The 14,561-nt window shown below is 52.8% G+C and overlaps 1 protein-coding gene across 2 annotated transcripts in view; it reads right to left on the bottom strand.

Moving 5' to 3' along the window:
* Positions 1-5,609: 5,609 nt before the first annotated feature.
* The window catches only part of LOC102453736 (alpha-2-macroglobulin-like), a 68,289-nt gene continuing 59,337 nt past the window's right edge, over positions 5,610-14,561 (bottom strand). Inside the window, exons 30-36 of one of the 2 annotated variants that reach the window (XM_075902371.2) lie at positions 12,978-13,196; positions 12,532-12,659; positions 10,778-10,868; positions 8,804-8,872; positions 8,025-8,127; positions 7,086-7,127; positions 5,610-5,778 (exon numbers count right to left, since the gene is read on the bottom strand). In XM_075902371.2, the coding sequence (XP_075758486.2) occupies positions 5,753-5,778; positions 7,086-7,127; positions 8,025-8,127; positions 8,804-8,872; positions 10,778-10,868; positions 12,532-12,659; positions 12,978-13,196 (678 nt within the window). In that variant the 3' untranslated portion in view covers positions 5,610-5,752. Of the gene's footprint in view, positions 5,779-7,074; positions 7,128-8,024; positions 8,128-8,803; positions 8,873-10,777; positions 10,869-12,531; positions 12,660-12,977; positions 13,197-14,561 lie in introns of those variants that run through there. The other variant, XM_089771776.1, reaches the window with a different exon arrangement.

Raw genomic sequence — 14,561 nt, 5'->3', positions numbered from 1 at the left:
GCAACACCACTGCAATGGCTTCTCTAGGGCTATGTCTACACTGGCGGCTTCTTGCACAAGAACATCTTGCGCAAGGGTTCTTGTGCAAGAAGTCTTGCGCAAGAAAACGTCCACATTGTCATGTGCAAGCTGTGGTTTTGAGCAAGAGCATCCATGGCAGTGTGGACGCTCTCTTGCGCAAGAAAGCTCTAATGGCCATTTTAGCCATAGGGCTTTCATGCGCAAGAAATCCCTGTCGAGCGTCCACGCTGCCCTCTTGCGCAAGAGCTCCTGCACAAGAGGGCTTACACCTGTTAGAAAAGAGCATAGCTCTTGCTCAAGAAGCCCTCTCTTACCATGCCTTACTGTAAATCTTCTTGTGCAAGAGCCGGTGGGCAGTGTGGACGCTCTGCGGATTCTTGCACAAGAATGGCCATACTTGCGCAAGAAGCCCCGAGTGTAGACATAACCTAGATGTTTATAGAACGTTACAAGATGTACTTATTCATTGTTCTTTCTGCCTGTTGACAAGAAAGTTGTTGCAAAACTAGCTCTGTGTGCAATCCAACTGCAGCAGCTCCTCTGACTATCCCAAAAAGTCTAAATGGTGTGATGATATTGAATCAAGCTCCCATACTGAATATCAGTGATATAGACCTTGATTTATTGCAGGATTGCTACTAGCATATCAGGCCTCTGTGCTAGATATGGACAGATGACAGATACACCAGATATGTTCACTATATGATTCTTTAATCCACTGCCAGATTTTGGAATGGCTACAATGTGAATTTAGCATATAATTTTAGGGTGCATTTGTAATGAATCTGTAACAAGTCTGTATGAGGTTTCAGTATAGAATTAGCGAGCGTTTTTTTTTATTTTGAGTTTGTAATCTATTTTGCTCTGCCTGTTTTCACTTATTACCACTTAAATCCTACTGCTTGTAGTTAAAGGCCAGTAGTGAAGACCTAGTCAAAGACATGAAATAAGGTGAAAAGCAAGAGAACTAGATGCAAGTAGGGTTGCCAGGTGACCAGTTTTCACCCGGATAGTCCATTATTTCTGGTCCCTGTCCAGTAAAAAAAAAACCACAGAAAATACTAGTATTTTCTGTTTTTCTTGGCTGGAAGGCAGGCAGGGACATTCTTCCCCTGCCACGTCTGATGGGGCCAGAGGTAGCAAGGAATGCAGGGATTCTTAAAGGTGCAGCAACCTTTTTTTTCTGTTCTCCCTTTTTTTTTTTTTTGCTCAATAATTTTTGTCTCCTGTGGTTCCCCTCCCTCTCCCCGAACAAGTGTGATCCTATTTTTGCTCAACAAGTTTGGTCTCCCCCCCACCCTCTTTTTTGTTGTTGTTTTTTTTTTGTTTTTTTTGCTCAATCAAGTTTTTTTCCTGCCATTATTGAGCTTTTTGATGAAAACATCTGGCAAGCCTAGATGCAAGGTTTCTTTGTTCAGAGAGAACCCTACCGGGCAGACAGGCCAAGAAAAGGCTGAATAAAGCATCGTATGCAAAGATTTTGAAAACTAAATGTGATGGGGTAAGGTCACAGATGACCCTTTGGGGGTGATTTCCGGGGTGGTGTTGACAAAGCCACTGCCAGTCGCCTTTCTGCTCTTTGGGGCTTTTCACCGCCCGCTCCTGCTGGGCCAGCTCCCTGGTCTCCTACAGCCAAGGCACGAAGCTGGTATTTTCTGTTTTATCTATTTCTTTCCTTGTGATTCCCAATATTCTGTTAGTTTTTTAGACTGCACATTGAGCAAATGTTTTCAGGGAACTATCCACAGTGATTCCAAGATCTCTTTCTTGAGTGGTAATAGCTAATTTAGACTCCATCATTTTTGTATGTATAGCTGGGATTATATTTTTCCATGCACATTACTTTTCATTTATCAACACTGAATTCCATTTACCCTTGCATTATCCAGTCAACCAGTTTTGTGAGATCCTTTTGTAACTCCCTGCAGAAAGCTTTGGATTTAACTACTTTGAGTAATTTTGTAGTGTCTGCAAATTTTGTCATCTCCCTATTTACCCCTGTGACGGGGCAGAGGCGCCCCGCACTCTGATCCCCCTGGAAGTTGCCTTTGCGGCGACCCAGGGGGCGGAGCGAGAGGCCCCAGCACCACGAGCAGTGGCGGGCGGGCAGGAGCCGGAGGCGTCGGGGACAAACAGGGCGGCCCCAGCGTGGGGCGAGCAGCGATGTGCCAAGTGCTCCCGGGCCGCAGAGGCGGCAACGCGTCTGCGCCCGCCGAGACTGCGCCTGACGTCACGCGGGGGGCGGCACCAGATGGCAGGTGCGCCGCTCCGCCGGAAGTAGAGCCGCGTACAGGGGGCGGAGCCCCCAACCCCCGCCCACAAGCGGGGCGGGGATTTAAAAGGCCGGACATGACTGCCTGAGGAAGAGGTGGACCCAAACTGCGGAGGTACGCCCCCGCATCGGCGAGACAGCGCAACAGGGAGAGGAAGCAGCCCAGGGCAGGCGAAGGGAGCCTGAGGGCTGGCGCGTTACGGCAGACGCCCCGCCAGCTGGACCAGACGCCGTAAGCGTACCGAGTCCTTAGGGCCCTGGGCTGGGGTCCGTGAGAGGGGGCGGGCCCGGACCCCCCTCTCCCTGCTACGGGAAGCTCGGAGACCCCTGGTGTTAATGGGCCCCCCTGGTCCAAGAGGTCAGTTGACTGAGGACGCCAGACGGTGAACCTCTGGGGAAAAGGAGCACAAGACTCGGGAGGAGGGTACGGGGTGCCTGTGGGTGCCCCGATAGACTCGTTTACAACTCCTTTTTCAAGAACATTTATAAATTTAACAGTATTGGGCTAAATTCAAATCCCAGCAGCACAACACACATTCCTACTCTTCCTCCTCCCCCCTTCATCTTTTAACTACCTGGCAATGTTTTCATAATGATGTGACAATCTTTCAATTGCTTGATTGACCAGTTGTGATGGACACCCGCCCTATGCTTTATGAGATAGATTTATGGACAAAAATATACATAACTCAAAGATGCTTGGGACAAATTATCTCATGTAACCTGTCAATCTTCATGTCTTAATCTGCGGGGTCTATATATCTCATTTTGGTGTAGGTATCGTTCTTGAGTGTAAAGTTAGATATATGAAGTATGGAATGGTTTATGTATTTAAATGTGCAAAGGAAAGCCCTCAAGGGTGTCCCAATACAGGGGTGCCTCAATGTCTAGGCAATCACCTGTAAACAACCCTTTTTGTCCTTTAAGTCTTCGCAGTGGTTGGTCCTAGGAAGTCATGTGACATCCCTAACTAGTAGGAACTGGCCAGGTAACTTCCCATGTAAAAGTGAAATCTATAAAACAATGGGAAGCTTAGCAGTTCCTTTCTTTTCTTTTTTGGTCTGGCGTACCAGTCCCAAGGAAGTGAACCAGAAACCCCAAGGAAAGGAGACTTCCCTGGTTTTGAACACTTGGCTAGGAAAAGAACAGTTTTAGGGTGAGTTTGTAATAAATGTGTACTGAAGTTTTAATGTTAGAATTAGCTAAGCATTTTCTGATATTTTAAATTTTAATTTTACTTTGCTCTGCCTGTTCTCACTTACAACCACTAAATCCTACTGCTTATACGTAATAAAATCACTTTTATTTACTATCAAGCCCAGTGTAAATAATTGTTACCTGGGGGAGCAATCAGTGTGCACATTCCCCCTTTCATTGTGAAGAGGGCTTACCTAAATACTTCATTTGGGGTTCTGATCCCATTTGGGGAGGGGTATCCCAGGAAGCTAGGCCCAAAACTGCATTTTCATTAGACCTGAAGAGTTTCAGTCTCTGTACTGCGCCTTGGGGTAGGTGGTGGGGGGGAGTGATCTCTGTGCCTTGGCTGGGGCAGACCAGGGAGCTGGCCCAGCAGGACAGGATGGTCAGAAATCCCAGAGAGCAGGAAGGCAAGTATCAGTGGCTTTGTCAGCACCCTGGGAAGGACCCCCAAAGAGTCTTCTGTGGCTGCCCCCATCACACTAGCCTTTTGTTATTCTTAATCACCTGCCTCCTTCTTTTTATAATAAACTCTCTGCCCCAAAGGCAAAGCTGCAAGCAGCTCAAACTCTGTAGTTAAGAACTGCGTCTGGAGCTAGAGCATGCAGCTTGTCGTAGACCTCAAGTATGAAATCCAGGGGTTCAAACTTCTGGGGGGCTACTGTCTCTTTAATGGTTCCCTTGACCCCACCTGCATCTGCTTCATGCTTGGACCAGAGGAGAGGTACCTCCCCCTAGCCGTGATATGCAACCTGGAGCTGCCCTAGACCTGTTGTTGCCAAGGGGACATGTGGTGCTTCTGTGGCTCCCACCCAGCCTAACGGGGCCAGAGGGCGGGCATGCACCCCTCCCCTGGCTGTGCCCACTGGAGCTGCAGCAGCCATGGAGAGACGCTTCTCACCTGGCCCCACACTGATGTGGTGAGACAGGGCTGGGGTTGTCCTCTCTTACCAAGGCAACCTGCATACTGAACCCCTCAGTTCCAGCCCTACCCACAGCTATGATTTAAATGAAGCATGTGCCTTTTCATTTTATTAATAACCCTTGCCCCCCCCCGCCCCCATATGAATTGAGTTAAGGACCCAAGCAACCTTGGATAAATCTTCTAGTATCATTTAAATCCCAGGAACATGCCTTTCAGGTCCAGGAGAAACCACTTGTTACACTGCTGCACATGGTGGGCAGTTGGCACTTCCTGGAAGCAGCAGGGATGGAATGTACAGGCCTTGACCTAAGGTCCCTGTAACTTGCATGGCAGTGGGGCTACACAGCAGCCTATGGAGAGTCACACAAGCACTCAGGGAAACCAGCCCTCCTAGACATGCTGACTAAGAGACAGACCATCTCCCCATCCCTAACCAAGCCCAGCCTGGACCTGCCATGTTTGGGGGACAGGTGCCTATCTTGTGGCTCCAGCCCCAGAACTGCCATGAGAAGAGAAGTTCCTCTCTGTCCCCAACCCAGGGGCTGCTGTAGTGGGAGAGGATGCTCTGGGGAGTCCTCTCTTCCGCTATAGGACCAGGGCAACTTGCACCCCAAGCTCCTCTTTCATGGTCCCACCTCAGAAACTGCACTTCCTGCCAGAGCCTTCATAGCCATGATCCCAAGACTCTGCTTCAGCCCTGAGCCCCCTCATATACTCCAAACCTCTCAGCCTCACCTCTAGCACATACATTTTATTATATGCACCAATATGGAGGTGAAATGATGGGTCACACATAACCTTCATATTGGTGCAGATAACAAATTTCATTCCACACATGTGGGAAAAATTTGAGGGAATGCCTACCTTGACCACTTGAGCCATGTTAGCAGCACCAGGCTCCTGGCACAAGCTGAGTATTTCTGTTTCCATCCCGCCCGGGCAGAGCACATCTACTCTCCCCCAATCCTTGTGACAAGCGAGGAACAACCCCGCACTCGGGGAGCTGCTCTGGAAATGACACAGGCTACCAGACACAATGGTGAGGAGCAGATATTTCCCCCGACTGCGCTGCAGGGCAGAGCCCTCGCTGGACGGACATGTGTGGGTTGGCCTGAGAGGTCCTGTGTGTAAGGCTGTGATCTGGGGCTGAACAGGGATGAGGGGAGTGGGGACAGACAGGCCAGGAGCCATGGGTCAGGTTGATAAATTCATTTATTTGTGAGGCTCGTTTCCCTTTCCTGGCTGCTGTTTCCTCTCTGTCGACCCATCCAACCACCTCAGCCTGCGCAGGGCACAAGCCGGGGGGATGCCGGAGGCTCGGAACACGGCTCCATCCCTCACACGTTGCTCTGCTCGACTCCCGCTGTGAGGGAAAAGGAGAGGGAGCGGATGGGGGAGAGGGGCTAGAGAGGAGAATTGCTGCTCCTCCCCCAGGCTGGGCACAGTGCCAGCACCACACCCAGTGCCGGGAACGGAGCTGCAGGCCAGAGATCCCATGGCCCTGACCTCTCCCCTCAGGGGCAGGGCTCCCTCACGGAGTGTTCCCACCTGGGGAGAGGCAGCACAGGATCCAGCGCGGGCTGTGTGAGCCTAGGGGGTAGCGGGAACCACTCCCTGCTGTGCCCAACTCTGCAGAGTGGCCACGTGGCTGGGAGACGCCCAGCTGGGAGGGACGTGGGGCCCTTGGACGCTGGGTGCCATAGACATGCTGAGGCTCAGCTCCGACCCTTGCTTTGGGAGCGAAGTGCTGGCTCGTCTCGCCCCTTTGTTCCAGTGGGACCCAGCGCGGGATGGATCGAACCACCTTATCAAAGAACCAGCAGTGCCCAGGGGAGTGAAGGGGGCTCCCAGCATTGGGACTGAGCAGTTGCCTTTGCATCAGCACCAGGGGAACAGAGCCCAGAGCAAGCGCTGCATGCTGAGAGCCTTCCCTGGGCCCTCAGACCTGCAGAACAAGGGCTGGGAAAGGCTCAGACCAGGGGTGGGGAACCGAAGGCCCAGGAGACAGAAGTAGTTCTCGGCTTGCCTGGATCTGGCCCCTGAGACTCAGGGCTCCCCCCACCATTGGGGAGCTCATGCTGGTGGGGCGCGGGGGGTGTTTCTTACCTGTGTGCAGCCCCTGACTGATTTTTCTGTGGGTCAATGGTCCCCGACCCAAAAATGGTTCCCCAGCCCAGCTTAGGCCTTGGGGAGCCCCTGCTGAGTCCTGCTGGGGGGGACCCTCCCGACCCTCCCCTCTCGCTCTCCCACCCTTTGGTTCTTCCATTTGCTCCCTGACTCTCCCTCTCCTGCGCCTCTGGTCTGTGCCAGCAGCAGGCAGCTCAGCCCCAGCTGCTGGGGAAGGGGGAAGGATCGAAGCTTTTAGGGCAGGCTGTGGCCTCAGGTTCCTATTCGATCCGACCAGGCAGCCTGTCCCTGAAAACGCCACAAAGCAGCAGCCCCGTGCGATGGCAGGGACCTGCCAGCTCTGCCTGGGCTGGAGCCCTCGCCCGGCCTGGGAAGAGCCTCTCTCAAAGCACCGCAATGACGCGGCTCCAGGGCAGCTCCAGTGGGGCAGAAGGCAGGTGTGTCAAGCGGGGGCTGAGGGGGAAGCTGCCGGCTCCGGCTGCACGGGGCCGCGCTGCCTGGCGATGAGCAGCACAAGGGAGGAAACGGCGCTTCATGCGCTACCTTTGCTGCAGGGGGCGCCGTACTCCGCGATGGCAAATTCATCTGGAAGACACAAGGAACGGGAGATGTGGTCAGGGCTGAGACCCAGCCAGGGCTCCTCGCTCGCCCCCAGCCCTGCAGCAGAGAGCTGGCACCGCACCGGAGATCTCAGGGGAGGGGCCCTGTCTCCGAGGCACTGGGCGAGCCTCAGCTGGGCTCCGTGGGAGGAAGGCTGCAGCGCAGCAGCATCTCCAGCAGGTCTGTGCCAGGTGTCCCCTGGCCCTTCGCAGGGCTTGTCTGACGCACGCCAGCAGGGCTGCCAGCAGGCTCTGGTTTGTCACCTGCTTTCCTACCTGGGGAGGCTGAGGAGCAAGTGTGCCTGCCTCAGGTCACACGCAGAGCTGGGAGCCCAGGGCAGGATCTGAACCCAGGATCCTCCCAGTTCCCTTTGGCTCTCATGTACCTGGGCTGGCACCTTCTCTGTGCTGTGCGGGAGGGCTCTGGGACCTCGCCCACTGCCAGGGTGCGAGCATGAGGCCAGAGGAGGATGCGCCCTTGCCCATAATCCCTGTGCGCCCCACATGCTCACTGGGGAGAGGGGAGACACTGCTGAGATGGGCCTGTTGTTTCTAGAGCTGAGAGCAGGTTGCTGTCTCCATGGGCCAAGCCAGTGTCAGGGATGGGGGTGGCAGGGCCCTTCGGGTTGGAAGCAGGAGGAAAAGGGAATTGGTTTTGCCCTGGAGCCTGCCTGGGCAGTCACTGAGCAGAAAGCCCTCCCCTGAGGTTCTCAGGCCTGTCCCCATGCTCTGCAGGCAGCACTGGGGAGTGGGGGGAGATATGTTGATGACTGAGATAACAAGACCAAACACAACCCTGAGCACAGAGCGTCCCCCTGTGGCATCTCCCCTCCCTGTGACAGGCCCATGGGGCTGACGTTCCCCCAGCCCTGCCCCCACACACCCGTCTCGTAGTAATCGTAGACTTTCACCAGCGCCGGCTTCAGACTCTGCACAGGGAAGTCCTGCTCCACTGCGAAGGAGAAGCTCTGAGTCACGTTGCTCACCTGAGGTGGGGAGAAACAGACGAGGTTCAGTAGGAGGCTAAGAGCCACCTCACTCACTCCTTCGGGCTTTAGTCCGAACTAACACGTCCCGGCGCGCACTTCCTGGTTCGAATCAGCTGTGATTCGAACTAGCGCGCCGGCGAGATCATGTTAATGGAGCGCGGGATATTTAAATCCCCGCTTCATTAACTACTTTGGTTGTCTCCATTTGCATCCCTAGTTCAAACTAGGGATGCAGTGTAGACGTACCCCTACAGACTAAACAAACTTGCCAAATCCCACAGCTTCTGCTTGTAGGTCATGTGCTCCAGCCCCCTAATCATTTTGTTTGTCCTCTGCTGTACCCTCTCTAATGTGTCCACATCCTTTCTACAGTGGGGCACCCAGAACTGGTCACAATACTCCAGATGTGGCCTCCCCAGAGCCGAATAAAGGGGAATAATCACTTCTCTAGATCTGCTGACAATGCTCCTCCTAATGCACCCTAATATGCCATTAGCCTTCTTGTTGAGGGGTCGCAGGAAGTGCTGAAGGGTAATGCTGGGGAGGGGCAGCAGCTGAGGGGGGTACATGTGTTTGTCTTTCCATCCTGACTCTAGCCTGGCAGATTACCTCTCAGAGCCTCTATGTTGGGGTGACTCTCCTTGGCCCATCCCAGCCCCTTGTGGCCACTCACCTGCTCCATGTACAGCAGCACATGATTGGTGCTCAGTTCTGTGCGCTGGATGTGGTGATCTCCTTCCAGCTGCCCATGACCAAGGGAGAGAAGCAGGATGTCATTAATCCCTCCTTTCACAACATCTCAGTGTGCTGAGGAATGGGATGCTGATGCATTAAAGGTAAAGGTGGAGTCTGTAGTGTGGCCCTACCCACCTAGTGGCCTGAGATGTGAAGGGCCCCAGACTGAGAGCATCCACATTCCAAAAGTTGAGCCAGGGAACATGACCCTGCCACTACCTACCACGCTGTCCCTCATGTCACACCCTGGCTGTGGCTGACCAGCAGCAGCAAGAAAACTGTTACCATGGCAGAAAGCCAGAGTGGATTGAGAGGCAGCTTAGCAGACAGAGAGGACATAGGGGAGCACCAAACTCCGATGCCCCAAGTAAGACTCCAAGCCCCAGCCAGCAACAACCTTGCCTGCCTCATTAGCATGGAGTCACTCATGTCCATGGCAGCATCCTCCCACAGTGACTGGGCACAGCAGGTGGTGTTAGGGTATCCAGCTGTATGGCTGGACCCAGGGCCAGCGTCTCGGCCAGGCAGTCCATTGCCACAGGTGGGTGCAGAGCTCTTTTCATGAGTCAGTCCTCAAGTGGGCTACTTGCCGCTATGGATCATTTGGTTTGGCAAAGAGTGTGTGTGCAGGGAGGCTATGGGGGGAAGGTGGGAGCAATACACCTTCAGTGCTGACGACTGGATGTTTGTGGCTTGTTTTGAGACCCATTTAGGCATGTGGTTTTGAAATATCTGGCAACACTAAGTCACACTGAGGGGTTGGGTCTCTAAAAAGTGAGGAATCAGCTCAGTGTCCGACTTCTCGCCTGAGGGGAAGGCTGGGGCTGTGGGCAGGGCTGGTCTTAGAACATAAGAACATAAGAACGGCCATGCAGGGTCAGACCAAAGGTCCATCCAGCCCTGTACTCTGTCTGCCGACAGCGGCCAATGCCAGGTGTCCCAGAGAGAGTGAATTGAACAGGCAATGATCAAGCGATCTCGCTCCTGCCATCCATCTCCACCCTCTGACAAACAGAGGCAAGGGACACCATTTCTTACCCATCCTGGCTAGTAGCCATTGATGGACTTAACCTCCATGAATGTATCTAGTTCTGTTTTAAACCCTGTTATAGTCCTAGCCTTCACAACCTCCTCAGGCAAGGAGTTCCACAGTTGACTGTGCACTGTGTGAAAAAGAACTTCCTTTTATTTGTTTTAAACCTGCTGCCCATTAATTTAATTTGGTGGCCCCTAGTTCTTATATTATAGTCTTGGTCTCTAGGCACTGCCACCTCTGTGTTTCTCCTTCTTTAATCTGCTGGGATCCCACTCAGGGCCCTTTAAGGGGCACCTAGCTTCAACTGTCTGCATCTCCCTGAGGAGATGCAGGACCTGAGGTGGGCTTGGAAGTTGCAGCAGTGTGTGTGTGGGGTTATATCTAGAGGAGGAGAGAGGGGTGCAGGGGGGTGGGGGATCCTCACTCTCTCTCCCCAGCAACCCGAGAACTCAGCCTGACTTCCCCTTACAGGAGGACTGCCCCCTGCAGGGGAGAATGTGAGGTGCGTCCAGCCAGGCTCGCCCACTCTGTGCATAACAGTTGACCAGGAGATCACTGAGGGGGAGCTCATGGGGATGGGATGGGGCAGGGGAGGAGTGAGGCATCAGGGGAGGCTCAGAAAGAAGAGAGGGGATGAGAGAGATGGGATACAGGAAGGAGGGTGATGCTGAAGAAGGGACTAAGGAAAGGCCAGGCTGCACCAGTAAAATGAGGGGTCAAGATTTGGAGATAACTGTGGACCAGGTACCATTTGGATGAGATTGGAGGCAAGGGGCTCTGGATGTCCACTGAGCATGGTTGGGGTTGTGGGCAGCTGAACTCCAGTAGGCAGATACCCCTGAGGTGCAGGGGCCCATACGCAGAATGGGTCGTTACCTCCCTCACTGAAGGCTTCACAGGGATGAATCCTGACAGCATCTTAACGTCGACGATGACCATGTTGGAGATGGGACGTTTCCCTGTGTAGCTGGGAGACCAAGCAGAAAACAAAACAAGGTTTAATACAGCTCAGCACAGAACTGAGGCACCTCAACCCTGACCTGCAGCACCTCCCATCTTCACTAGCACCCTATCCTACCACTACCTTTCATTGCTGCCTTGTAGCCCCCTGCTATTCCAGCCCTGGGCTCCCCACACTGCCCTGCCAGTGCCCCTCAGTCCTGCCCTGAACCCCCTGCTATTCCAGCCCTGGGCTCCCCTCACAGCCCTGCCAGTGCCCCTCAGTCCTGCCCTGTTATAATGACATGAACAGAGGCCAAGGTGAGGAACCTGGAGAATATGCAGAAGTGTTTTCAGTATCGGGCTAAAATTATATTTTATTAAAAACGTATATTTTATTGGGATAAATTTTCTGTCACCTCAGAATCAAAGTGGATTATTGATAATACTAAGGAGTTATTTCAATACACTAGCACTGCTATTGTGAGGTTTTTTATAAACACACTTTCAAAAAAGTAGGAGCTTAAAGTTAGGCTCCTAAGCCCATATTTTGGCATCCAAGGAAGGGTTTTATGAAAGCACCAATGTGATTTAGGAGCACAAGTCTGATTGAACCTAGACTGCAAATTCTGGCTGGGCCAAAGCATTCAGCTTCTGTCACCACATCTACCGACCGGGGTGAGGGGGGAGTACAAAGAGGACAACTGCCCCAGGGCCCAGCCATTCAAAGGGGCCTGGAGCTACTGGCCACCATCGCTGGCCCAGTAGCAGCAATGGCAGCTGGAGGCCTAGGTCCCTTTGAACTGCCCTGGGAGGCTATACCATCACTCTGCTGGGCTCTGAGGGTATGTCTACACTACCCCGCTAGTTCAAACTAGCGGGGTAATGTATGCATACCGCACTTGCTAATGAAGCCCGGGATTTGAATTTCCCGGGCTTCATTAGCATAAGCGGGGAGCCGCCATTTTTAAATCCCCGCTGCTTCGAACCCCGTGCAGCGCGGCTACACGGGGCTCGAACTAGGTAGTTCGGACTAGGTTCCTATTCCGAACTACCGGTACACCTCGTTTCACGAGGAGTAACGGTAGTTCGGAATAGGAACCTAGTCCGAACTACCTAGTTCGAGCCCCATGTAGCCGCGCTGCACGGGGTTCGAAGCAGCGGGGATTTAAAAATGGCGGCTCCCCGCTTATGCTAATGAAGCCCGGGAAATTCAAATCCCGGGCTTCATTAGCAAGTGCGGTATGCATACATTACCCCGCTAGTTCGAACTAGCGGGGTAGTGTAGACATACCCTGAGAGAGGGAGGGGGGCCCAGTCCACAGTCCAGGTGCTGCTGAGGGCTCACTGCCTTCGGCCCCACCCCCGTCTGGTAGTTTTGCTCTGAGTCTATGTTGCTCTAATGCTAAAAGCAACTGAAACTCTGACTTGTACATGGAAAAACAAGCACAAAACAATCGCTCTACCATTTTAAGGGACAGAAAGTAAAGAGATGGCAACACAGAAATGCAAAATCTGATTGACACTGAAAAGAGCGATAGCAATTAAGGAAGTACCATGATTTAATGTAAAAATTCAGTTTTAATTTTTAGAGAAATAAAATTTGAGTCCACTTTTCTGGGGACTCCAGGAGCAGCTCATCCCCAGCCCTACAGCTGCTCTGGAAGGCCTGGCCCTGCAAGGAGAGTTACCTGATGTTTATGGCGATGTCAAAAGTCTTGTGGGCCCTGGGGCTGTCACACGTCTGGGGGACCGTGTGCACTTCCAGTGTGAATGGCGCCTCGTCTGGCTTGGGGAGCACATTGTACTTGAGGCTGGTCTGAAAGAGAATGCACAGTTCTGTGTGTGTGTCTGTGCATCCATCTCCTCTCTGCTCTTCTCTGTCTCCTAATTCAGCTCAGTTCCATTCTTTCTTTATCCCCTTTCTCTCTCTCCCTAGTCCCCAACGCTCTGTCCAGTCTCTTTCTTCCTCTCACCTCTTCCTTATTTTCTCCTCCTGTCCCTCACCTCTTCCTCTCTTTTGCTCCCCTCTCCTCCCTTCCTCTCTCCTCCCCAAACCACCCCACCCTGCCCTCTCCATGGAATGAGATTGGCCCCCCTCAGCAGCAGCCTCTCCCCATGACCCAGGGCCCCTCACCTGCATGTAGACACACCCTTCTCCTGTTACCCCCATGCTGTAGTCCCCTGGCACTTCTGGCAGTGCCACACGCTGGAGCAGAAGACGGTTCATGTGATCCACCCGGAACTGGGTCTGGAAGTTCCCTGTGGATTTCAGGGTCACTGTGGAGGCTCCTCCACTCTGGGCGTAGGTTGAGGCTCCGTATTTGGACAAGGCCTGGAGCGCCACCACCGTGTCCTGCCAGAGAAGAGGCAACCAAGAGGATGAGTTAGGGATTCCAGGACCATGGAAAAGGCTATCTCACTGGGCCTCCCACACAGAAGTGCACAGTTGAGAAGTAGAAGGGAGACAGAAAAGTCATCTTTCCCATTACCACCCATTCTCCCCCCTCACCAAGCCATAATCCCTTATTCCCTTGGGCCCAGAACCGCCGTGGTTTTAAGGCCCCTATCTCCCATTGAAAACAGCCAGGGGTGTAAATCATAGAATAAAAAAATCATTAAATGAGGGTTGGAAGAGAGCTCAGGAGGCCATGTAGTCCAACCCCTGCTAAAAGCAGGACCAATCCCAACTAAATCATCCTAGCCAGGACTTTGTCAAGCCGAGACTTAAAAACCTCTAGGGAAGGAGATTCTACCACCTCCCTAGGGAACCCATTCCAGTGTTTCACCACCCTCCTAGGGAAATAGTTTTTCCTGATAGCCAGCTTAGACCTCCCCCTACTGCAACATGAGTCCATTGCTCCTCGTCATCTACCACCACTGAGAATAGCCTAGCTCCATTTGCTTTAGAATCCCCCTCAGGGAGATTGAAGGATGCTCTAAAGTTCCACCCCCCCATTCTTTTTTGCAGAATAAATAAGTCCAGTTCCCTCAGCCTCTCCTTATAAGTCATGTGCACTAGGCCCCTAATCATTCTTCTTGCTGACTATAGGGGAATAATCGCTTCCCTCAATCTGCTGGCAATACTCCTGATTATGCAGTCCAATATGACATTTGCCATCTTGGCTACAAAGGCACACTGGGTATGTCTACACTACCCCGCTAGTTTGAACTAGCGGGGGTAATGTAGTCATCCGCAATTGCAAATGAGGCCCGGGATTTGAATTTCCCGGGCTTCATTTGCATGAAGCCGGCCGGCGCCATTTTTAAATGCCGGCTAGTTCGAACACCGTGCCGCACAGCTACACGCGGCACGGAGTAGCTAGTTCGGATTAGGCTTCTAATCTGAACTAGCTGTACTCCTCGTGGAATGAGGAGTACATTCCACGAGGAGTACAGCTAGTTCGGATTAGAAGCCTAATCCGAACTAGCTACTCTGTGCCGCGTGTAGCCGTGCGGCACGGGGTGCGAACTAGCCGGCATTTAAAAATGGCGTCGACTGGCTTCATGCAAATGAAGCCCGGGAAATTCAAATCCCGGGCTTCATTTGCAATTGCGGATGACTACATTACCCCCGCTAGTTCGAACTAGTGGGGTAGTGTAGACATACCCACTGTTACTCATATCCAACTTCTCATCCACTGGAATCCCCAGGTCCTTTTCTGCAGAACTGCTGCCTAGCCAGTTGGTCCCCAGCCTGTAGCAGTGTATGGAATTCTTC

The sequence above is a fragment of the Pelodiscus sinensis genome, chromosome 1 (genome assembly GCF_052426305.1).
Source record: "Pelodiscus sinensis isolate ZL-2025 chromosome 1, ASM5242630v1, whole genome shotgun sequence".
NCBI lineage: Eukaryota > Metazoa > Chordata > Testudines > Trionychidae > Pelodiscus > Pelodiscus sinensis.
This window is presented reverse-complemented; position numbering and strand designations above follow the sequence as displayed.